At 44.3% G+C, this 23,650-nt stretch overlaps 3 protein-coding genes and 2 non-coding genes across 5 annotated transcripts in view; 3 read left to right on the forward strand and 2 right to left on the reverse strand.

Annotated features, from left to right (window-relative positions):
• Window positions 1–322: 322 nt before the first annotated feature.
• ints5 (integrator complex subunit 5) lies at window positions 323–5,694 on the reverse strand. The gene is made up of 4 exons (XM_071529185.1): window positions 5,484–5,694; window positions 4,832–5,084; window positions 2,311–4,287; window positions 323–1,504 (listed from the first exon to the last, which is right to left on the reverse strand). Exons 1-4 carry the CDS (start codon window positions 5,576–5,578, stop codon window positions 782–784), a joined length of 3,048 nt encoding a protein of 1,015 aa, XP_071385286.1. The 5' UTR covers window positions 5,579–5,694; the 3' UTR covers window positions 323–781.
• A 1,042-nt stretch (window positions 5,695–6,736) lies between these two features.
• LOC139652192 (phospholipase A and acyltransferase 3-like) lies at window positions 6,737–9,469 on the forward strand. Its single transcript, XM_071529181.1, has 5 exons — window positions 6,737–6,836; window positions 7,519–7,595; window positions 7,871–7,979; window positions 8,269–8,537; window positions 8,659–9,469. Exons 2-5 carry the CDS (start codon window positions 7,581–7,583, stop codon window positions 8,779–8,781), a joined length of 516 nt encoding a protein of 171 aa, XP_071385282.1. The 5' UTR covers window positions 6,737–6,836; window positions 7,519–7,580; the 3' UTR covers window positions 8,782–9,469.
• An 8,550-nt stretch (window positions 9,470–18,019) lies between these two features.
• Window positions 18,020–18,091, forward strand: trnaw-cca (transfer RNA tryptophan (anticodon CCA)). Its single transcript has one exon. It is a non-coding gene; the product is annotated as a tRNA-Trp (tRNA).
• Window positions 18,092–19,267: 1,176 nt separating this feature from the next.
• fermt3b (FERM domain containing kindlin 3b) overlaps window positions 19,268–23,650 on the reverse strand; it is a 7,314-nt gene continuing 2,931 nt past the window's right edge. Inside the window, exons 3-6 of the mRNA XM_071529169.1 lie at window positions 21,567–21,678; window positions 20,225–20,331; window positions 19,746–19,967; window positions 19,268–19,396 (exon numbers count right to left, since the gene is read on the reverse strand). Of these exons, the coding sequence (XP_071385270.1) occupies window positions 19,268–19,396; window positions 19,746–19,967; window positions 20,225–20,331; window positions 21,567–21,678 (570 nt within the window). The remainder of the gene's footprint in view (window positions 19,397–19,745; window positions 19,968–20,224; window positions 20,332–21,566; window positions 21,679–23,650) is intronic.
• trnaw-cca (transfer RNA tryptophan (anticodon CCA)) lies at window positions 23,109–23,180 on the forward strand. The gene has a single exon. It is a non-coding gene; the product is annotated as a tRNA-Trp (tRNA).

Below are 23,650 nucleotides of genomic sequence, written 5' to 3' on the forward strand. Positions count from 1 at the left end.
GCTGTATCATTTAGAAACACTTTATCAATGTATTATCTTATAATATAGGTGGTATCTACGTCACCACACATGCATGTCTTGTTCCTACACATCTTTATCCTCTCAGGCACGGACACGTCAGCGTGAAGCTCAGCTCCAGTCAGTGCACACATCGCTCTGGATTTCTCTCATTGCTTGCACTTGATTGCTTTCAAACCAGGGTAGAAGACAATCACAGCAATCACCAAGAGTGTTTTGCAATAACACATTGTGCAATCTACAAGCTGATTTAAGACACAGTCTTTGACTAATTGAAAATTTATTTTGCGAAGTGGTTGACACAGTTTGCGCATATAACAAAAGACACAAGGCATATTTAGAATAATGCCAGAGACAATCTCATAACATGTACTTTGTGAGAACAATCTGAAAATTATACTAACAGTCTATAACTGATTTAACAGGATTGCATTTCTTGACCCAAATGACATATTAAGGCTGTTTTGTTAGGGGCAAATACTGTATTAAGCATATGATACATGTGTGTCATTTATTTAGTCACTTTCTTTCCCACAGAAACACCTAGTTAGAAAAGAATCAAGTCTAAAAATATGGTACAAAAAGTACACACAGCTATACTTGTATGGAACTGAAGTACAGTGATAACAACTTTGCAGTCCACTCTTGGAACAATGCAACACAGTATTCCCTCTCCCCTTCTATTCCCTCTATTTTACATTCTCCTAAACACACAATTCAATTCCTCTCTCCTTCCTCTGCTCAGTTTGCTCCCCGCTGATTCTCAGAGCTGGAATCGCCAGCACAGGTGTCCCAGTCTAGCAATGTTTTTATGCAGGACACTATGAATCGGCGCCACGTATCTCGCCACGTCCCCGTCCCGCGAGAAATCCCTGCAGAACAGGCCCTTCTCCGAGCTGAAGACGAACTTCTGGGGCATGGGCCCGTTGCCCCTCACGTACTCCCACACGGCCAGCAGCAGCAGCCGCACCTCGAAGGGCGTGAGGTAGGGGAAGGCCTCGTGGACGTTCCCCAGCACGGGCGGCAGCAGCTGGCCCTCTCCCATGCAGGACACCAGGAGGCAGGAAGCCTGGAGGTGCCAGGGGGAGTCTGTGGCCGCGGCCTCGCGGGACGCCTCCCAGTGGGCCAGCAGGGTGGCCAGGAGGCCCCTGAGCACCGCCGAGCAGTAGCAGAGGGCCGGGCGGCCGGCGGCCACCACGTGCAGCAGGGGGAAGAGGACGGGGTGGGCCTCGAAGCAGCGGCGAATGTGGATGTCTCGCTCCACCGTGGTGCGGGCGTGCTCCTCTGGCGGCCAGGACAGCTCCCCGTTGGCCACGTCCGGACAGATGTTTTCCACCAGCGTCACTGCGATGACCTTGGCTGCCTCGGCATTGACGGGCGGCGGCTCGTCGGGGTCGGCCGGCGGGTGCCGAGAACCATTGATGGCGCCGTTGAGGCCGGAGGAGCTGCAGCACTGGACTGTCACAGCCAGCAGGGTCTGGACATTCTGTAGAGAGGAGACAATGATGACAGATTGACACATTTTGGTCTTGGAAGGATAAAACTCAAGATACACACAAATACAGACATTGCTATGGTATGACTTCTGGATTCACAAAATTATAAATAAGCCTTGTTAATAAAGTATTGTATTTTCTTATTTAGTTTTATTATAATTGTTATTTTTGTTGTCTTTATTGTTTTCTCTATCCCCATACTGTATGCTATTTTATGGCATGTGTGTGCCATCTTTTTGTCAACTCAAGTTTATTATTTTGATAATGTTGAACCTTTTATGAAATGCTTACTCCTGTTAACAAATGATGTAAGAGTAATACATTGTCTTGTACCAAATCTCTTACAATTAATAAAAACTTGAATTACAAAAAAACGAATACAGACATTACACAAATTATAGTAGCCTTGATCATTTTGTGTATGACCATCCGAGGAAACTGTGGCAAGTAACTTCATATTCATAAGTTCATATTCAGATTTATGTGTGTTGTTCTCCTTTATAGGGAATGGCTGGCGACGCAAACTAACGCACTCACCTCAATTGATAATATGTCAATGAAGATGCTGTATCTTTATTTCTTTATTTGCTTTACTTGTTATTCTCTTTCAATACATTCGGTAGGTGTGATTACTTGTGGCATTACAGTGCTTTCTACTGTCTATTCTTAGCTCTGTCCTATTCTCTGCTGCTGTGAAGACCCAGTTTCTCCACAGGGATCCCTTCATGTTATCTAATCTAATCTACATGTTGCTTGAAACTGTGGGAGACTACCGCTCTAAAACAGCGTGGCTCACCTGTATGACCCCGGCTGGGTCGGGGAGCGGTCTGGCAGTGCGGACCTTCAGCCCCTTGCCGATCACCCCGGCGTGGAATACCGACCACACGCTGCCGGAGAAGTTGACGGTGGTGCCGAACCGGCAGTTAATGTCCAGCAGGGAGGCTCCGAGGTCGGGACACTGGGACGGGGAGAGCGGGGGGTCGCCGGCCATGTCGGCAATCTGCCCTCCAAACAGGTCGGTGTTGCCTTTATGCAGCGCTCCCTCCACCAGCTGCTGGAGCACCGACTTGAGAGTGAGGGGAGAGTAGGCCGCCAAACGGGACAGGAGCAGGACCGAACAGTTCACCGCCTCTCCCGCCTGGCCCCCGTCCCGCCCCACCTTCCCCCCTTCTCCTCTCCTCCGCAGCGCCAGGAAGAAGTGAGTGACGGCGGCGCGGGAGAGCAGGAGCAGGTGTGCCGGGGAGGAGGCGCGGGGGAGCGGGCTGGAGGACAGGAGGCGCACCGCGGCGTGGGATACGGCCGGGTCACCGTGAAGGAGGAGCGGGCAAAAGTCGTGGAGGTGTCCCGAGACCGCCGAGCCCACCTGGATGGCCATGGAGGACTGGGCGCCCGCCGCTCCTCTTCTCTCCTCGTCCTGACTCTGGATGGCGGCGGCCAGGTTGAGCAGCAGCTGCCGGAGCTGCCGGGGCCCCAGGGTGTGGGTGTGGATCTGGGCCACGCAGCGGGCCACGGCGGCGGGAATGAGGCCCGGCAGGCAGGCGGATAGCGGGGTGTGGAGCTGCCAGGCCAGAGCCAGCTCCTCCGGGTTGCGGGCCTGGGTGAGCAGCTGGCAGAGGGCCTCGGTGGCCACGGTGGGGCCGCCGTACACCGACAGCAGACACAGCAGCTGGTGCAGCCAGAGGTGGCGCTTCCTCTCCAGCCGCAGCGTCTCAGCGCACAGCTCGCCCACGTGGCCCTGCAGCTCCTCCAGGAAGGGGATGACCCTCTGGGCCTGGGAGGAGGCAGAGTGATGGGGGTTGCCTTCCCCTCCGTCCGAGCGGTTGTAGACCAGCTTATGGAGGTGCAGGAGCAGCATCTGGAGAAGGCGGTCACAGGCTTCGCGGACTCCTTCGTGAGGGGAGGGCGTAGGGCCGGAGATGATGACCGAGGCCGGGGTGGCCGTGTCGGCCAGGAAGCGGAGCACCCGGGCCCCTCCTGCCGGGCTCTGGCTGATGAGGTGGACAGCCAGCCCCAGCATGTTGTCCAGCTCCTCCCTGGGAAGGCCCTGCAGCAGGGCCTGCAGCTGGAGCAGCACGGGCGGCCTGAGCAGCTCCACCAGCTCTGCGGACACGGCGCCGAGCAGGTTGGGGGACAGCGCAGCCAGCTGGAGCAGGAAAGGTATCGCAGCTCGGCGGAGCTGAGGGGAGCTCTCCCAGGAGGAAGAGGATGAAGAGGGAGACAGAGGGCCTGAGGGGCTCAGGCTCTCCTGGAACATCCTCAGCAGCTCCCGTCGGATGCTGTCCGAGTGATGAGCCGCCAGGTGACCGAGGATTCCCACCACCGAGCCGATCTTAGGCACTCTGCTGCCTTTATCCCCTCCCATCACCCCTAGCCCTTGGTCCTTGGTGCCATGTGAGCAGAAGTCCTTGAGTCCGCAAGCCAGCACTCTGCTGATGATGGTACCCGGGAAGGCGGAGCCAATGTGAGCCACCACCCAGTCGAAATGCGGGGAGTGCTGGACCGAGGTGTCCAGCAGCGCGTCCACACAGGCATCGGGGCACCAGGCCAGCATGGCGGCCAAGCACTGGGAGTAGGCCTCCATGAGGGAGCGGGTGGCGGCACAGGACATCCAGAGCTGGAGCAGCTCATTTAGGCTGGAGGAGTTGGGGGCGGCCCTGCGCCCCGCGTGCTTGCTGCTCAGCTGGCCCAGCAAGTCCACGGCCCAGGCTGATACTAGAGGGGCCCAGGCCCGCGGGTTGAGGCGGATGAACTCTGACAGCACGCCATGGACCTCCTGGAGACAAACAGAAATACAATGTAATGTAATTAACCCTTAACTAATGTAATATGTCAATGCTCTTTAGTGCATACTGGCTCTGTGAAAGGTTATCAGTCTGTTTAGGACTATTTTCTGGGAAATGTCTGGAACATGACCACATTTCTAAGAATACACACAAACTCAGAAGTGGCTCTTCATTGTGACTCTGTTTTAGAAGAAGAAAATCTACTGACAGATGTTTATATTTTATAAATACTACTGCCAAAACAAAATTGGGGAGGTCATTAGTATGAGGGGGTACAGTGGAAGAGACTTTTTTCAGTAAATACTAATCTATGGTGACCTTTAAGAAAAGGACCATCCAATGTCTTTCCTGAATATTTTCATTTTTCCATGTAGTTTCAAGTCTGTCAATTATTCAATTCTGTCTAGCTGATAGTCAACCAACCATCATTTGGTGGGTACTTTCAAGCATTTCTGTGTATAGTAGATTCAAGTGTATAGCAGATTTCCACATCTGTGAGCCTGAGTCAGGAATGACAAGGCCGTGCCACCCCACCTGTATGATGTCCTCCAGGTTGGATCCGGCCCCAGCGCTGGCGTCACCCTCTGTCTCCAGGTTGTGCAGGAAGGCAGAGACGTGCTCGTCATACACGCCCCTCAGATGCTCCAGTACGGCCCCTCGGCAGGCCGGGACCGAGCGCAGTAGGCGCACAGCGCAGCGGGCATGCTCCCTGACACTGAGCTTCCGGCCCTGAACGGTGTCCACGCCACTGATGAAGGACTTGATCTCCTGGGACAGTTCCTGGGTGCTGATGGGGGGGGGGGGGGGGGGGGGCGACAGAGGATTTGTCAAAGTGTGGAGGTTAACATCAACAAGCAGAAAAAGACGAGGGAGAGTGGGTGTGTGTGTGAGAGAGAGAGAGAGAGAGATGGGGAGGGCTGTCAGACCATATATCCATATCTATACATCACTGCCAATAAGGTCAACGATACACTGAGAATAACGTTAGATTCTATTGTTAATCCAGTAACTTTCAACATTAGCTTGATCTATAAAACAGTCTTGTCAACTATAAACGTATTATTCTGATAAGGCCTATGTTTGTGGGTACAGTTACTGTAAATAGCCAACATAATAAGTCTGCTAAGAGTACGAAATGAAATGTACTGTCAGTGAAACAGCTTCCACTAACGTTACTACTACTCACCTCAAGGCATTTTGCGGTGTGTGTGTGTGTGAGGTCTGCATCGCTTTCAGGGGATTCCCGTCAAAAACGACAGACATCGCTTGGTCTTTTAACATTAATGCGTCGCATTAAAACCACCTCTCCGCTATGGGCTTTGATAGACGCAATTATGAGAGCTAAATGTTGTATTATTTGACAATTTTCAGGACAAAATATCAAAAGGGCGCTTCAAAGCCGGAAGTCGGGTCTTCTTCGACGGTACAGGAACGCTGACACATATTGCTCACGTCATTGGCGCCATCTAGCGGCACTGACTGGGAAAGTCAGACTGTTTGCGTGGTTCAACCGGTTAAACACAAATTTACCTGAATTTACCTAAATTGCTGAATGCAATTTTAAAATATTTGAATATCACAATCTATTCGTGTGATTTTAAACAATGTAACCATAAAGGATCCATACAGTTTTTAGTTTTTACCTGCACGTGATCCAGTTGCTGCCTTCACGTGCTCCTCCTAAGCTCTTACTTTCGAGCTCCAAAGTAAAAATATGATATCGCACATTGAAGTATTTTTGCTCGGAAATAATGACAAAATGGAGCCTGTACAAAAGTTTTGGTGATTGTTATTTTAGAAATCGAACTGCACACGTGAAAGCGGCAAAACGAGGAAGAGAAAATGCTCAACGTGCTTGTGTTTTAATTAATTTGCGAACTAATAGATGTTGTATACATCGCTTTTACCATCAGTTGATGACAGAGCGTCGATCTTCTCCGACGTTCTCCGACTTTCCCGGTTGTATATAGCCTACCATTTTATTGAGTTATGCGCTTAAATGGAAAAACAATATTTCCGATAGCTTTGAAGGCATCAAGTGCTCGACAGCAAGTTACGTTGTTGTTTTCTGCGTGGGCTGGAGTGTCAAAAAAAGAGAAACTAGTGTCAAACTAGCCAAAATAAAAAAAGACTTCCGGTGACAATTTACAAAAAATAAAACCGTTACTGACAAGCGTGCGGCAACGTTTTTGAGTAGCTAGTACAAAATAGGCCGACCAAAGATAAAAATAACGTGGCCTGTCGATTAGGAATCTGTAGTAAATGAAAATACTTTTTTTTCGAACATGTGATTTTACATCGCGTAACATAACGATGTATGTTGCTCTGTGCCCACCCCAATATTTGTATTTGGGGTTTTTCCTGTAGCAAATTATCCGCTTTTATTTTGAAGGCAAAATCTTTTAATTTCCGGCATTGTTGTGTCTTCTTCCGGTACCTTGACGCAGCTGCTAAGCAATCAGCTGATCGTTGGCCGCTGAATTTTTGTGATAACGATTGCGTCTCTGGCTGACAGCGTACTGTGACATTAGCGGTGAAGGTGACTATTATTAAAATATTTTGCTTACTCGAGCAGTAATGCTAGTCGAGAAGGTTAAAGCCTCGAAGATGTCGTGATGCGTCTGTTTCTTAGCGTTAGGTCAACTAGCTACAAAAACAATGATGCAAACAGGCAAGCGAATTAACTAGCTAACGTTCTCTCACTGAGGAAAGAACATGGGGGAAAATGCTGTCTGCATGCTGTCTTCTGAAACTCTTACAGTCAAATTGAAATTGATAGTTATTAGCTGTCCTATCTAACGTAACGGTATATTTATTTGCAAGAGCTCTGTGGCAGTGGCAAGTATCTGTAACCATGGAGACAACTCAGTAGGGGAGACAAAATCGTGATCTTAGAAGTATAAGGTTCTAGCTGCCTTCAGGATAGTTCTGATATTGAGCTTCAACGTTTTCATCATCCATTGAGTTAAATGGAGATGGGTCCTTTTGTTTTAGAAATTAGACTCAAAAATCCTTATTTTCAAAAAATAACACCACATATGTCAACAGGCACTCATAGAATAGGTTCATGCGACTAACTCAGTTTTGACAAAAGGGTCAGATAGAACCTTATAATACGAATGTCACGAAATGTCACCTCTACCGCTTAGGATCTCTGTGTATGAGTACTTTGCTCTGCTTCCGTTTTATGATAGTCTCGGCCAAATGATTTATTCCTCCAGGTGGTGAGTCTCATTTGGAAAGTGAAACCAGTTCCAAGGCTTAAAATACCTCAGAAACTGTCATGGCCCCAACGCTGGTTAGTAAATCCTATTAATACTGATCAATCAGGCCATTGTATGGCAGCCTCTCAATCTGCATTGCCCTTATATATACCCATTATATTTGGCCTGGTTCATCTCCCTTCCAGTCACTCTCTTTTGTAGCTTGTATCTGCAACATGTTTGACTTAACACCAGCTTATATCAGTGTGTATCAGTGTGAGTGCCCAGCCAGGTCAAATCTTCTGCTTTGTTGCCAAACACAGTCTGTTGCTAAATCACTGTTTTTTCTTTCCATATTTCCCAACCCAAGTATGACGAGAAGCCAGAGATTGGGGACTTGATAGAAATCTTCCGTGGCTCCTATCAGCACTGGGCTGTGTACATTGGTGATGGCTTCGTTGTTCACTTGGCACCGCCCTGTGAGTCTCTCTTTTACACAACAGCGATTCCTAAATACTGACCAAGCCCAGTCCTGGACCGAATATAACCTTCATTTGAGAGCCAAGATTCACTGTGACTTGTAGTTGTGCAGAGCGAGTATGACTTGGATCATTAGTTTGGTTAACTGACCCACAGTGCAAGATGAAATTCCTAAACTTAGGATATAAGGCACTCAGTATACCTAAAAAACATTCAGTATACAAACCCTGTATAACTATCGTATAACTCTCTCTATATATGCCCTCCTACCCCTCACCCCATCCTTAGCCGAGGTTCCAGAGGCGGGAGCCAACAGTATGATGTCTGTCTTCTGTGAGAAGGCCGTGGTGAAGCGGGAGGAGCTGTGGGACGTGGTGGGGACCAACCACTGGCAAATCAACAACGGCCTGGACAAGAAGTACAAGCCCCGCTCCGCGCACGTCATCGTGAAGGAGGCCCGCTCAGTGGTGGGCCAGGAGCTGCCCTACTGCGTCTTCAGGGGCAACTGTGAGCACTTTGCCACAGAGCTGCGCTACGGCAAGGCCGAGTCCCGGCAGGTAGGTGGACCCGCCTTGGACTTCCACAACCAGAACGTCTCGGCCCTGCACTGCAATCCCAAATGGCCAATTCCTACCCACTTAATACAGGTTCTGCTTGTTTGTGTGTCCCCCTCCACAGGTGCGCAAGGCAGGAGAATACGTCATGGCAGCAGGCGTGGCCACAGTGGTGGGTCTGGGCCTCGTGGCTCTGGCAGGAGCCCTGTTCGGAGGCGGGAAGAAAGAAAAGGACAACAAACAATGATCGGCGTCCCGGGTCACCTGTTACGGGGCTTGATTAACAGATCACCAGCAAAACTTAACTAAAACTTAAAGTGATCACTCTCAATGACAGATAACACTGCCTAAATCACACTGCCCCAAATCCCAAACCAATCCCAAGTTTCTCCCAACCCAAGGGAGAGAAGTACTGGTGGTTGTACCTTAAACCAATTTGTGCAATTTTTATTCTCTTCAACTTTACTACCACTACTTTGGTTTCCGCAATAATGACTGACTGGTTGGTTTGGGATCAAGGTCTTATATTTTTCCAGCTTTTTAAGATTTATACAGACAGGACATACAGCAAAAGCACAAATGGGAGAGGAGGGATATCCACCATTCTCTGGTGTACAACAGCCAGGTGATGCCAATAATGAAGGTGCCATAGCCATGAGGACAAAGGGAGAAAGATAGAATGTTTTAACATGAAATTTGAAGTAATTTATAATACTGACAAATTAAATAGAAGTGTTGCTACATCTCACAGAAAGGTCATGGAATTGAATGTGCAATACAGTGTACCATATGGGAATATGATGGTTTCATGAGCCTGGGTGCCAGCGAGAGAGGAGACATTTTTCAGTTGGATCCTGGACTAAACTGGTGTAAGAGCCCTGCAGTTTACTTCTAAAATGTAATTTGCACTCGTTTTGAATAAAGAATAACTCATGTGTGAATCTTGATGTTTGTCTTTCTTTCAGAAATAACTGCAGCATTGTCTCCCCTCAAATACCACAAGGAATTGGACCACCCTACACTGTAAATTCAAACTCATAATTTCACATATCCATATGTCCAAAAACCCTGAAAAGCCACTTCTATACTAAGTGAGTGAGGAGCAAGATACCTGCTAACAAAGCTTGTTCGCTGGCTAAATACTAATATTACGTTATCTGGACTGAGAAGGATCATGGTGATTGTGTAGGCTGATGAGTGGGAGGCTTCCTGTCTTCATGAAATGTAGTGAAGTCAGTAGGCAGTAGACAGCCCCTGTAAAAGTCAAATTTCTATCATTATAGGATATGTCACCCATTTAAAAAACTGTCATTTGTTGTTTTTATTATTAAGCCGATATATAGAGACAATAGCGCTGCATTTGTATTGTCTGTAATCTAGTCTATGTGCAAATAAATACCAGATTAAAGCTTTAAGAATCAAATAAAACCATGCTCCGACCAGTGAGATGCATGTACATTTTATTGGATAATAAAGCTGATGGAGGATGAGCGAGTGGCTCCTATCACTTAGATGGGAGGTGAGCCCACATAGTGCACGCTGCAGTAAGGAAGCAGTAAATACTGTGTGCTGCTCCAGAGGGAGTTGATGGAGAAAAAGTCTGAGTTTCCTCCAAAGCTTCCAGACGCCACAGAGACTAAAACACCAAGAGAGACGAGGAAGCCCAGGGTGAAAGTTCCTGCTTTCAGGACTCCTGCTGCACAACTACACCACCATCTGAACACACACACATACACGAAGGAAGACAAGATGGAGATACCAGAAGGAGAAGAAAGTGTGAATAAGATTCACAACCCATTCAGTAAAAGGAAAATCTAATCTTCTGACAGTTCTAGGAGGATTAGAGTAGATCTTGTCCCAAAGCCTATCAGAGCTTCTCATCATGTGAAACCTCAGTACCTTTTGGTGTGAACCTTGACAGCTGGACTCTCCAGCTTCAGGTCTGGTTGCTCCTCAGCCTCGGTGCTCTCCTGAGTGGACAGAGGTCTGCAGTACAGATCTGATCTAGTTCACAACACATCTACAGCCACACAGCAGCTTCCTGACAAGACCTGAACCTGGGGCCTGGGCTGTATGTGGGGCGCTCTAGCGGTCACTTGTGGAAGTACAAGGTAATCACAATGCAACCACAATTTGTGCTGACAAAATGAAAAAGCAGGTCACAAGACATTAACTTTATTTCCATAACAGATCATGATTCACCTGGTGGTAACGTGATGTTTTTGTTTTGTTTTTGTCAAATAAATGTAGGTTATATAAACAAACAATAGATAAATGCGTGCATGTTTCATGTACCACTGGTTTGGGTTTCTGTGTATTTTAGAGAAGAGTGCCTGCCTTCGCTTTGTTGTGATTGGCTGACTCACAAAAAATGCAGGCCATGTCAGGTGTAATCTACTAAAACAAACATTTCTCAGCTTTATAAAGCACGGCTGTCCTCTGGTATAGTTAAAGTACAAAGGTGAACACATCCTGACTCACCACAGCTGCAGAGGCCAGCAGCTCCACTTCCTCTGCAAAGGACAGCGGGCGTCCAGGTGATCCATAGTTTCCTGCCATAAAGTCTTCCAGTCCTGCACTGGAAACCAGTAGCAGACATATGAGTGAAAACAGGAGTCAGCATAAATCATTGAATTTATCTATAAGATGAAGAATCACTGATATAAAAAGTGTTTGTCTTACCATGAGGCGTCATCCTGCCTGACCTCCAGCTGGTTCTTGAGGTCCTGGATCCTCAGCCTGAGGTCCTGGAGGAGACGAGAGATCAGACAGGAAAACAGACCTGACTACGGCCAACAGCTGGGTCACTACCTGGTTACTACATGCATGGAAACGTAACCATGATGCACATTTCCACCCTGAATATTGTTCCTGCACTGGACTGTGCATTTGTGAATCTGTAAGCTGCAAACATCTGAAATCTGTCATTAGTCAACAGAGTGAGAATTCTTTCAAGCCAACAGGAGCTTTGTATTGCTTTGATCTTCTTCACACATCATCATGACATCATCTTCAATATGTTCTACTTGTTGTATTTTTATCTATATTTTATTCTTTGCTGATGCAATGAGCCAATTAATCCTCAGGGATCATTTAATTATGTTATTTGTTATTTATGTGATACAAACTTGTTCAGAATGGATCCTATGATGTCAAATGAATGGCAGTGAATCTAACAACACAGCTGCTTTTCTTCAAGTCTGAAATGTGACTTTTCAGAGTTTCTTTGTGCTGAATGCATCTGAATGTCCGCACCCTTATGATGTTGGAAGACTCTTCTGTTGATTCCTCCAAGTGCCTCAACTGCAGGTTTTGCTTCCAGACACACACACACACACACACACACACACACACACACACACACACACACACACACACACACACACACACACACACACACACACACACACACACACACCACAACTGTTTCAAAATGTTTCACTGACTTCTGATGATCTGAATGTTGAAAAATGAATGGAAAAATTCATTTCTATCAGAATATATTTAGTTTATATTTTTGATCAGCACTGCTTGTCACTTGCGTCTGGCTCCTCTGTTCCTACCTGATGGATGACATCATCCCTCAGCTTCAGCTCTAGCTGAGTCTCTTCCATTTCAGACTGAAGAATCACACAAGATAACAAATCAGAAACTGACTGATGTTCAGATAACCAGAGAGAGAGAGAGAAAGAGAGAGAGAGAGAGAGAGAGAGAGAGAGAGAGAGAGAGAGAGAGAGAAGACTTGGTCTTACCTGAAGAGTTTGCAGTGCAGCTCTGAGGCTGCAGATGTTGATCTTGTCTTCATCTCTCTGGTGCTGCAGGCTGTTCAGCTGAAGACAACCAGGTCAGAATGAGGAGAGAACACACACTGTTTTTACATTTCTGTCACATTTCTCAACTCAACTACTGAACTACTGAACTGCCACATAGCTGGTATACAAGTGCTGCTCAGAATAAGAGTCATGTTTTCAAAACCCATGACTGCATCCCTTGTTGTGGGAGGGGGGCCATGTGAAGCTGACCAAGTGGTGAAAACAGAAAAACACTGAAGGACAACTCAACCTGCTAACAGAGAGTTTCACTTCTGAAAGCTAATAGACTTCATACCTCAGCAGTGAGCTTCTCAGTCTGCTGCCTCAGGATGTTTTGTTCATTCTCCTGTACAAAACAAAAACAAGATGAAGGGTCATCAGCAAATAGTTTTAATTACAATGGTATGAAACCTACACTACTGGCTGAAGTTTGACTGTGTGTCTACCACAGATCTATCTTAAAAGCACTAAAAGCAGAGCAAAATATATTAACTCAGGCAACAGCCTTTGAAGCAGATTTTCAGTAGCAACACTGAACCAGTAGAAGACCATGAGAGGAACCATGAGAAACTCTTCCTCAGGCTTCTGCTGAGAGCTGCCGCTTCAACAAGACACAAGACCTTTCTCTGGGTAAGAGTTTGGCTAATGTGCCAGATTAATGAGTATGCAGCAGAATGTGACTCATGTTCTTTACCATGAGAGTCATGAAAGGACAAGATAAGGCAGTGAGGAAATGTCTGGTCACCCACCCATTGTTGGATCTCCTTCTCACAGCGTCTCTTCATCTCCTGTTGCTCAGCCAGGAGGCTCCTGACCCTGCAGAGCTCTGCTTCAGCCAGTTCTGCATCGCTGATGGACTTCTCCAGGCTGGAGACAAACACACAGGTCTACTAGCTCCAGACAGGTTCCACCACAGTGTTCAGCCACTGGACCCACAGCACTAAACACAGGACTTGATAGTCAGAGTACAGATACACCTACTGCTAAGGAAAACAGAGGGATTGATGTGTGACTGGTTACGTTTTCACTTGGTTTGAGAGCGCAGCGTTCTCCAAGCGCAGCTTCGCCACTTCATCATCTGCTACTTCCAGCCACTGCCTCATCTCAGCATTCAGTTTCTTAAGCTGGTTCTGGCTGTGCTCAAGCTCAGCTATTCTTTCAAACATCTCCTTTAATTCCCTACACACACACACACACACACACACACACACACACACACACACACTCCTGACAAGTTCAAAAATATAGCTGCCAAGATGCCCTTGTTTCCTTTGTTGTTGAGTTCAATTGTAATTGTATTTCCATCCTTTTCAATAGCTCTTAGGAAAAACTAAATTATTTTCACTCACTTTGGTTTCAGTATTAATTTTGGTGATTTTTTTTGCAATGTAGAAATCAGCAGATACAGATCTACATTGCAGATCTATGTTCAGTACATCACACTCACATGTTTTCTTCTGCCTGGTTTTCTTCCATCCTACTTGGTTCCTCCTCCTTTAAGACTGTCCAAATGATCATAAAACACAACTTACACACACAGAGATATAATGGTTTATTTTGCCGCCTTCTAAACTTATTTCCTGCCTAAACTTATAGTAATAATTATATGACACTATTCAGCAATGTTACTGGGTTTGAATGTCAATGTAGGCTAAGTGTTAGTGACAATACACTCATTAAGAAACTACGTAAATAACCATATATTTAGTCAGCTAACTAGCTAACTGTATTCCCTTAGAGGTGTCCAGTTTAGATAATATAGATAACAGCCTAATACAGTATGTGATCATTCTTCATAAAGTCCAACCGAAATTAGAAACTTCATTCCTTTTTGTTGTCAAAAATCATATTCAAATTATTTTAAAGTTATTGTAACTAGTTTTCATTTGTGAAAAGAAGCTAAAATCATTTTTTGGAGATCCAGAAATGTCTTTGTCAAGAAGGAAACCCTGTGTCTCCATGACAATGTTTGCTAGCTAGGCTAATGTTAGCTAACGTTAGCAATGAAACTAATATCGTTGACTAACACATTAACAACATGGAAGGCATACCACCAAGCAAATATCTAAATTCACCCAAATAAAACTTATTTTAAATTGTAATTAGGTGCCAAAGAATTGCAGCTGAGGAAAGTCTGTTTTACATGGCTAATATAGGCTACTTTGCCTTACCTTTTCAGGGCAGAATCTCCACTTTTTTCATCCACGCCAGTGAGTGCTGGATTCCAAAGTTTAAAAGCCACGTTTTCTATTTTCCAAAAGAGTCTGTAGTTGGTCACCTGTCATGGTTTCTGATACATTACATTGGTGAATTTATCAGCCTCCTATACAGTCTAGACTAAATTTGAGAAAAAAATAAAAACCTTTTTCAAATGAAGAAAATAAATAAAGGCGTAGCCAGTGCTTCTTTTGACTGTGTTTTCCACTTTTGAACAACTAAACTCTGACCAAACTAGTCAGCACTAATTTCAAGGCAGCAAGGAAACTATATTTATGTTGAAGTGTCTCCATGATGGAAAACAGACTATCATTCTTTGCTATGTCATGTGGTGCATATCAATATTGTATCATATTCTGAGGATGGATGGCTAGACTTCAACTTTCACATGCTTCCACTTTTCTTCCTTATTCCGGCAAATAAAAACAATCTCCTCTGCATATTTGATGAAGTACAGACTTGCATGAATTTCAAGGCTGAATTGTGTTAATGGAGGCACCACATGGTTTGATGCAGCTCACTGAGCTCAACTCTGACATCAGTTCAGTAAATGCATCAGACTCTGTACATTTATTGATCCTGTCACTTTATGAGCCAAATCTGATTTAGACTAACCATTATACAGCAGAAAGGGTATTATGTGCAAAATAGACAGCGTTTCCTTTAAAAAAAAAAGTTGCAATATGTATTAGTTATTTTAGTAGCTCACGTGGTACATATTTTGGATTCCCTGTAAAGCAATGTATTTATTTCAATAAACATGTCTTTAGTGTGTGTGTGGAAGAAAGCTTAGATGAGAAGAAAAAAGTTTACTTGAAATCTCCAAAAATCAAAGGATGGATGGATTGTGGGTTATGATGCATTTCCACAGGAACAGAATATCTGCTGTGCTGTCTTGGTCTGATCTTCTTATGGCTGTCTAAACGGGGAAATCCCACTCAGTGTGGTTTCCCACTGTTCAGACACACAGGAGAAGATCTGATGTGAGCCACGAGGATTCAGATGGAACTCCGAGCCTTTAGAGAGCTTTGTGGCCAAGAAGGTCCATCTTGACCTCCAGGGACAGCAGGGCCGACTCCAGGTCCTCCATGGCCGCACTGGAGCTCAGTGTCTGGGGCTCCGACTGGGACACCTTTGCTGATGTGGTCCTGCATGTGTTTGTGTGTGACAGAGCAGAGAGGAGAAAACACTTTAACCATGTACCAACAAGGTGTTCATTTAAGAATTATTATGTAAATGCTGCAGACACCATTTATAAAGTTTAACTTTATTTTTGTCAGCTGTATGATTTGTTTCAGCTGATTAGTGAACCTGTCAGTAATGTAAAACAGACTCTGTGGCGCAACGATAGCACATCTGACTCCAGATCAGGAGGTTGTGTGTTCAAATCATGTCAGGGTCAAACTACATGGGTAACACTGTATGTACAGCTTTATCAATGCAGCACTATGTACACTAAGGTATTAGTTTATATGCTATTGCTATGGTCTGTGACACTCAAGTCAGTATTTGTGAACATGAGGAATTCTTCTAAAGTTTTATGGCCGAGTGAGCTCTATTCTATAGCAGTATTATCAGCAGTATTTAAGCAGAAAATATTCTACTGTTCTCAGATTAAATCCAGAGTGTTCTCACAGTCTCCTTTACCATCTTTCCTAATTCATTTTCTATGGAGCACCAGATTTGACATCACATGAAATTCAAGTCTTAGCACTGTGGTTTCTGTTCACATTAACTGTACAGCAGTAGACTGGGCCGGGACACTGGGAGGTTAAAGAAGGGGGGGGGGGGTTATCATCATTTTTATCAGATGTTTGATCTCTTTCAGCTGATCAGTGAACCTGTCAGTGATGTAAAGCAGCCTCTGTGGCGCAACGGTAGCGAGTCTGACTCCAGATCAGATGGTTGTGTGTTCAAATCATGTCAGGGTCAAACTACATGGGTAACACTGTATGTACAGCTTTATCAATGCAGCACTATTACACTAAGGTATTAGTTTATATGCTATTGCTATGGTCTGTGACACTCAAGTCAGTATTTGTGAACATGAGGAATTCTTCTAAAGTTTTATGGCCGAGTGAGCTCTATTCTATAGCAGTATTATCAGCAGTATTTAAGCAGAAAATATTCTACTGTTCTCAGATTAAATCCAGAGTGTTCTCACAGTCTCCTTTACCATCTTTCCTAATTCATTTTCTATGGAGCACCAGATTTGACATCACATGAAATTCAAGTCTTAGCACTGTGGTTTCTGTTCACATTAACTGTACAGCAGTAGACTGGGCCGGGACACTGGGAGGTTAAAGAAGGGGGGGGGGGGGTTATCATCATTTTTATCAGATGTTTGATCTCTTTCAGCTGATCAGTGAACCTGTCAGTGATGTAAAGCAGCCTCTGTGGCGCAACGGTAGCGAGTCTGACTCCAGATCAGATGGTTGTGTGTTCAAATCACGTCAGGGTCAAAATTGTCCTTCTCTATGACAGCTGTGTAACTTAACAGAAACTTTATAAGTCACAGTAGGTAGAGCTATGTGTGTTTAACATTCTGTGAATCTTTGTAGCTCTTCATGGACAGAGCGCTGTATGTACTCTTCCAGACTTGAACATCCATTTTCCATTGAGGTTTCTTGGCTATTCATGCTATTCATTTTTTGACATTGTATCTTGTATCTTTGATGTTTTACTGGTCATTTTCATTTGGTTAATTTGTTTTTTTAAAGAGAACAGAAAATAGAGAACCCTTTTTAAATGGTTTTTAATACCTTAAACACCCTGCTACTCATTTCTTTATGATGATGCATTCAGCTTTCAAACTCATAAAGAATATATACTGTATGGCTTTGTTTGTGTAGTAAAATGTAGCTTATTAGTGAAACAGTCATGGTTGTTAGATGGAAGGTGGTAGAGAGGTCAGCTACTGGGCAGTTTCAATGTAATGTATACTGATAGGTTCACTGATCAGCTGAAACAGACCATAAAGAGAAAGTCCTTTGTCTAGGACTAAGGTTAACCGCTGTCAGCGAAATCAGCCCCTAGTATTACACATAGCTCTGATCTATAACAACCAGTTCCACATATATACAGCCCCAAACCCACACATAGTTATACAGTGAGCTGCCCATAGAGAACACAACGTTTGACCTTGACGTGATCTGAACACGCAACCTTCTGATGTGGAGTCAGACACGCTACCGTTGCACCACAGAGTCTGTTTTACATCACTGACAGGTTCACTAGATCAGAAGGTTGCGTGTTCAAATCACGTCAGGGTCAAAAGTTCTCTATGGGCAACTCACTCTATAACTATGTGTGGGTTTGGGGCTGTACATATGTGGACCTGGTTGATAAAGCTCAGAGCTATGTGTTAACCTTAATCCTAGACAAAGGACTTTTTCTTTTTTGTCATCTTTATGGTCTGTTTCAGCTGATCAGTGAACCTATTAGTGACACTAAACAGGCTCTGTGGCGCAACGGTAGCGCGTCTGACTCCAGATCAGAAGGTTGCGTGTTCAAATCACGTCAGGGTCAAAATTTCTTCTCAGGATGAGACCAGCTTCTCTATGCTGACCCATTGTATGTGAAACTTTGTGGTTCTTGATTGCAAGCAGTGGACAGTTCTACAACCTTCAACCAATCTAATGTTACATACCACACAGTGGTTTTGACTTTTCATTGTGGTTGCATTATTTAGGACAGAAATAATGTGAAATCTCAATATGTCAATATTAAACATAAAACAGACTCTGTGGCCCAACGGTAGCGCGCAGGTCAAAATTTGTGCTTCTTCATGGCAGCTCACTGTCAGTGGGTGTCACTGTCACTTTGTGGTTCTTAACAGGAGCTTTATAATCGGTACTTTTCACGTCGTCATGGTAACAGCTTCCATATTGAGAAACAGGTGCATTACAACTTCCTGTGGCAACTTTATTTTTATGAAGATGTGACTTTATGCGGAAATCTTGTAGCTTGTCTCTAGTTTAGATCCAGGAGTCTACAAAAATAGTCTTTGTATTTCACCAATGTTCATTTTGGGAACATTGGTGGCCTCCCTGCTGGACCAGCCTCAGATACAGCCACAGAGGGCAGATTGCTATTATTACTGTTTTCTTTAAGTGACTAAGAGGCCATTTTCCATCATAAAATATCAAATTAAATGTGTATACATGCCACTAAGGATACTCGTAGTATAGTACATTTTTTGCAATGAACTACCAATTATAGAACTGTTTGCAAAATTGCAAATTCACTGAAGGCCCTGAATGTGAATGGAAGGTGATGAGTGTACTGCAGGTGAGGGGAACCTCGGTCAGGTCGTAGATCTCCTCCATTCTCACTCTGCCCAGAAGGGGGTCAGATCTGCGCGACGCTCCCGTCTCCCACTTGGGTCTTGTAAGGGTTTGGGCCTGGGGAGTCGGGTAGAAGTCCGGGCTTTGGTGTTGGAGTGAAACTATTTTGTTAGCAAATGTCTTAAGATGACCCATCACTTTAATAGTAACTGTACATTTATGTCAAGTAGCATTTTGTGGCAGTAGGTGTTTGAAACAAATGGCCTCATATCAACCAAGTCACACTGAATCTTGTCTTGATAGGTCTACATTTTGTGCCAAATTAGATTTGAACTGGCATTAAAAAAGGTTTTAGAAAGCTTTAGATTGAATGTCTGTTGTGTTATATCAGTGTTTACATCCCAGATCCCTCTTCTAGCTACCTGACTACGACGTATGACATGCCAAAGTCGGGCAGAGCCTGCCAGATCTGCAGGAAACGCATCAGGGCGTCGGTCAGTGAGAGCTGAGCCAGGTTCTGGTAGGCCTCCAGGATACGAGGGGTCAGCTGGAGGGACAGGCACAGGGTAAAGGGGTCAGATGTAATTAGACAGTTGATTAGTAACCTTTATTCTGCCTGGAGCACAAGGTGGGCAGGGGCTGCAGGGACTAGCAGGACCGTCCAATTAGTTCAATTCTATCCAGAAAGGTCACTGAATCCATTTGAAATGGTAATTTGGCCCAGGTCTAAATGTGATAAACAGCATGTGGTAACAACATGGGGGAGATTGGTGTGATCCAACAGTCCAAACTCCTAGTCTCTGTCGAAATACATCTGAGGAATGTTCTTTTAACATTATTCTGTCTGTGTGTGTGTGTGTGTGTGTGTACAACTGCCTCCTCTCCTGCCCTTGTACCTGTTTGGCCTTGTACTTCTTGTGGTAGCGCGGGGAAACCAGGCTGTGGGTGTTGATGCTGTCGTCGGTGGCGGGTGCGTTGCCGTGGGAACCGGAGTTGGTCTTCTGCATGGCCAGGAAGGAGCGGATACTCTGGATCTCATTCTGGAAAGTGCTGTCTGCCAGGCTCTTCCCTTTGGAGGCCAGCCGACACGCAGCCATCCACTGGGCATACTGCTGCTCCTGGAGGGAGGGAGGGAGGGAGAGAGAGAGAGAGAGAGAGAGAGAGAGAGAGAGAGGTGAGATAGAGGTGAGATAGAGAAAGATAGGGGAGATGACAGAGAGGAGGCGGATGTGACAGGGCATCACACAGAGAGATGAGGAGAGGGAGAAAGGTAGATAGAGGGTTAGAGAGCTGGGAGGGTGTGTGTGTGTGTGTGTGTGTGAGAGGGAGAGAGAGAAAGAGAGAGAGAGAGAGAGAGAGTGTGTGTGGAGCTCACATTCTCACAGCGCAGATAGACTTCATTCATGCCCTCAGGCGCTGGAATCAGGAGCCGGATGAGGAACTTCTGTCCCGTCACGTTGACGTCTGGAGCCACCTCACATCCTGTGTGCAGGACAAATGGAACAGTGCTTTGATTTGATAAAGTTACTTCACTGGCAGTTATGAGACGGACGACAGAGGAGTGTGGTAGGAAAGATGGCAGAGCGATAAGGGCGTGTGACAAAGGTGCTGAGTCACATTTGAACCTACAATGTCACAGAATCTTTTTTTTTACATGAGAGCCCTGTAGTTGTTCATAGTGCCGGTCTAGGATCACCAGTCAGGTCACATGTCTTCATTAACTTAAGACTGGAGGAAAAGTGCTGTCAGTTAAGCTCGTCTGCTGACTGTCAGGCTTTATACCATATATGGAAAGCTGTCTGGTTGGTTATCAGCTCACTTAGCTATTTATATAGTTAAGTGAGACAGTGATAATGAAAGCGTGTGTGTTTCTGTTATGAGGTTTTATCATAACCTTATAAATTACAGCTCCCTCATTTCAGGCTGCAGTGAATATAGCATATGGTACGTTATGAGCAGTGATGGAGTGGTAAATCATGTGGTAAGTCATTATAAGGCAAACAGACACCATTATAAATAAAAATCAGTTCTAGTTTCAGAAATTCATTTATGTATACTTTATAAACCCTATCTTCATATAACTTATGCCAGTTTGATAATACTTGGTATGATGCATACAAAAACATTCATGTCAGGCTAAAAAGGCGGGTCAAGTTAACTGAGTTAAGTGGGTTTACCCTCCACTGCATCCCTGGTTATGAGTTGTAATACTAAAAACACTAATACTGTGAGGGAAGAAGAGGGAAACTGGGCCAGTTAGGTTCATTTTGCTGCCATGCAAACTTTCTAGCGAGAAGCTAGAAACACTGGTATCTCAAACCCAACAAATGTATTCATAATGTTTATCATTTTTGTCAGCTGTATGGTTTGTCTCAGCTGATTAACAGACGGTAGCGTGTCTGACTCCAGATCAGAAGATTGCGTGTTCAAATCACGTCAGGGTCAAAATTTCTCACTCTATGTGTAACTCTGTGTTTCTTAACAAACTGCAGTGTATGTGTAACTTTATAATTCATAGTCAGTAGAGCTATAAATGTGTAACACTGTATGACACCTGGAATTGCTAGGAGGCTAGCATCTCTAAACTTGAGAAAAACAATGGGCCTCATTCAGCAATATCTTCCTAAGTTTTTTCTTAAATTTGTTCTTGAGAAAGGTCCTAAGAAAAGTCTACGTCAGATTCATGACATGTTCTTAAACCGCAGAATTGTTCGCACCTGCGTTCTTATAATGATGAATCCCATTGTCCTCGTAAATTGAAAGCGCATGCCAGGTGATCCTAATTAGCATAGGTAAACGCCCCGCCAATCCCCATAAAAGGGCATGAGACTGCAGGGCCGTGTGCACACAGAAATTTAAAAGAAAAGTTGAGAGAAGTCAAGAATGCCCAAACAAAAGTCTAAAGAGGGTGGAGCACCAGACTCCAAACGTAAAAAAAACTTCAATAGTTCTGAAGTGGAGGTACTGCTGCAGGAAGTGAACACCAAATGAGCTGTCATATTTAGTAGCGTCAGTAGTGGATATAAAATAACAGAAAAAAAAGATGCATGGGATCCCAATTAACATAATTGATATTAATTGAAGTGTTAGTGTAGTGTTTATTTATTTTAAAAGACCATAATCCTTTGTAAAATAATGAAAATAATTATTAAAAAATATTATAAATGATACAAATATTATTGTAATTTAAATCCTATAATATTATACAACTGTAGAATTGAAAGAAACGCAATAACCACTTATTTTGCACAAACATGTCAGCACTCAAATGTGCGTAAGTGTGCTCTTGAGTGTGCGTAGATTCTGTTCTTACCTAAGAACAAATCCCAAATAAGAAAACATTGGTGAATGTCAGAATCTTCATGAAAACTGCGTAAGTGGGTTTTAAGAAGAAATTTCTTCTTAAGAACGGTTGGTGAATGAGGCCTATTGCTCCCACACTGAGCTCCACTCTCTGCCGTTTATTTACATACATCCATGTCTTCCGTTGCCCTATAAACTTTAAAGTTAGGTAACGTTATTACCTGCGGTATCTAAGTGACGTTAGTGGAATTATTTAATATCAATCAATATTACAGTAAACATAAGACAGACTATGTGGCGCAACGGTAGCGTGTCTGACTCCAGATCAGAAGGTTGCGTGTATAAAGGAAATAGCTACTAACGTAGAATAAAGGTAATGAACATAATATACAACAATAGAGACAATATAGATAGTGCAAATAATGCATATAAATGCAATTCGGATAGTTCCATGGATATATTCCCAAGGTACATAGTATCCCTGCGCAATAGTCAAGTTCAAGTTATTAGTGCCGGTTAGGGATCCAGGGTCCAAGTGATTGATTGTGCAGGTTGGGCGGAGTATGTGTAACTTTGGTATTTATCAATACACAGGATATGATGTTAATATCCCTTGTGCCATAATCCAAGGTGAGCATTCATATAGAGGCCCAATTCAGAGTTTAACAGAATGATACACTACCATACCAATGAGTACCATAGAAAACATCAGGCTACACCATCATAAATCTACAGCACCATAAGACAGGCAGCAACATTCACCAGCTACATACTCTAGTTATTCTCTTGGTTCTTGACAGACTGCACTGTATGTGGAACTTTATAATTCATAATAGGTAGAGCTATAACTGTGTAACACTGTATGACACAGAATTTGAATGGATAGAACCATCTTTCCCATGGATTAATGGACTGATTTTCCAGCTGATTAACAGACCTGTCAGTGACATACAACAGACTCTGTGGCGCAACGGTAGCGCGTCTGACTCCAGATCAGAAGGTTGCGTGTTCAAATCACGTCAGGGTCAAACTGCATGTGTAACACTGTATGTACAGCTGGATGCAGCACTCTGTACACAAAGGTGTTCATTTAATACTTTCTATGTCTTTGCTATGGTCTGTGACAGTCAAGTCAGTATTTGTGAACAAGTGAGCTCTATTCTATAGCAGTATTATCAATTCTAGATAAAATCCAGAGTGTTCTCACAGTCTCCTTTACCATCTTTCCTTATTCATTTTCTATGGAGCAGTACCAGATTTTACATCACATGACATCATAGGTTCCAGTCTTAGCTCTGTGGTTTCTGTTCACATTAATTGCACAGCAGTAGACTATAGGAATGATATGGATTCTTAGATTGGATGGCAGTTGATTGGGTTAGGGTTAGTCAGGATCATCAGGATCAAGTCCAGTTGTGATGTGATGTGATGACTAGTTTGTTTGAAACTGCCTATAAAAAAGGATAGATTTTTGAAAAAGCAATATACTTTAAATTCA

Source organism: Centroberyx affinis, unplaced genomic scaffold, assembly GCF_046629955.1.
Source record: "Centroberyx affinis isolate AG114_WGS23_722 - 3 ecotype Tasmania unplaced genomic scaffold, CSIRO-AGI_Caff_v1 ptg001774l_1, whole genome shotgun sequence".
Taxonomy (NCBI): domain Eukaryota; kingdom Metazoa; phylum Chordata; class Actinopteri; order Beryciformes; family Berycidae; genus Centroberyx; species Centroberyx affinis.

Excerpts from the sequence above, each read along its gene's own strand:
- ints5 (XM_071529185.1), bottom strand. The coding sequence starts at position 5,578 with ATGTTAAAAGACCAAGCGATGTCTGTCGTTTTTGACGGGAATCCCCTG. Across the intron at positions 4,288-4,831 it reads ACCTGGAGGACATCATACAG|GAGGTCCATGGCGTGCTGTC; the intron begins GTGGGGTGGCAC and ends GTTTGTCTCCAG. Across the intron at positions 1,505-2,310 it reads ACCCAGCCGGGGTCATACAG|AATGTCCAGACCCTGCTGGC; the intron begins GTGAGCCACGCT and ends TCCTCTCTACAG.
- LOC139652192 (XM_071529181.1), top strand. Across the intron at positions 7,980-8,268 it reads TGTTCACTTGGCACCGCCCT|CCGAGGTTCCAGAGGCGGGA; the intron begins GTGAGTCTCTCT and ends CCCCATCCTTAG. Across the intron at positions 8,538-8,658 it reads GCAAGGCCGAGTCCCGGCAG|GTGCGCAAGGCAGGAGAATA; the intron begins GTAGGTGGACCC and ends CCCCCTCCACAG.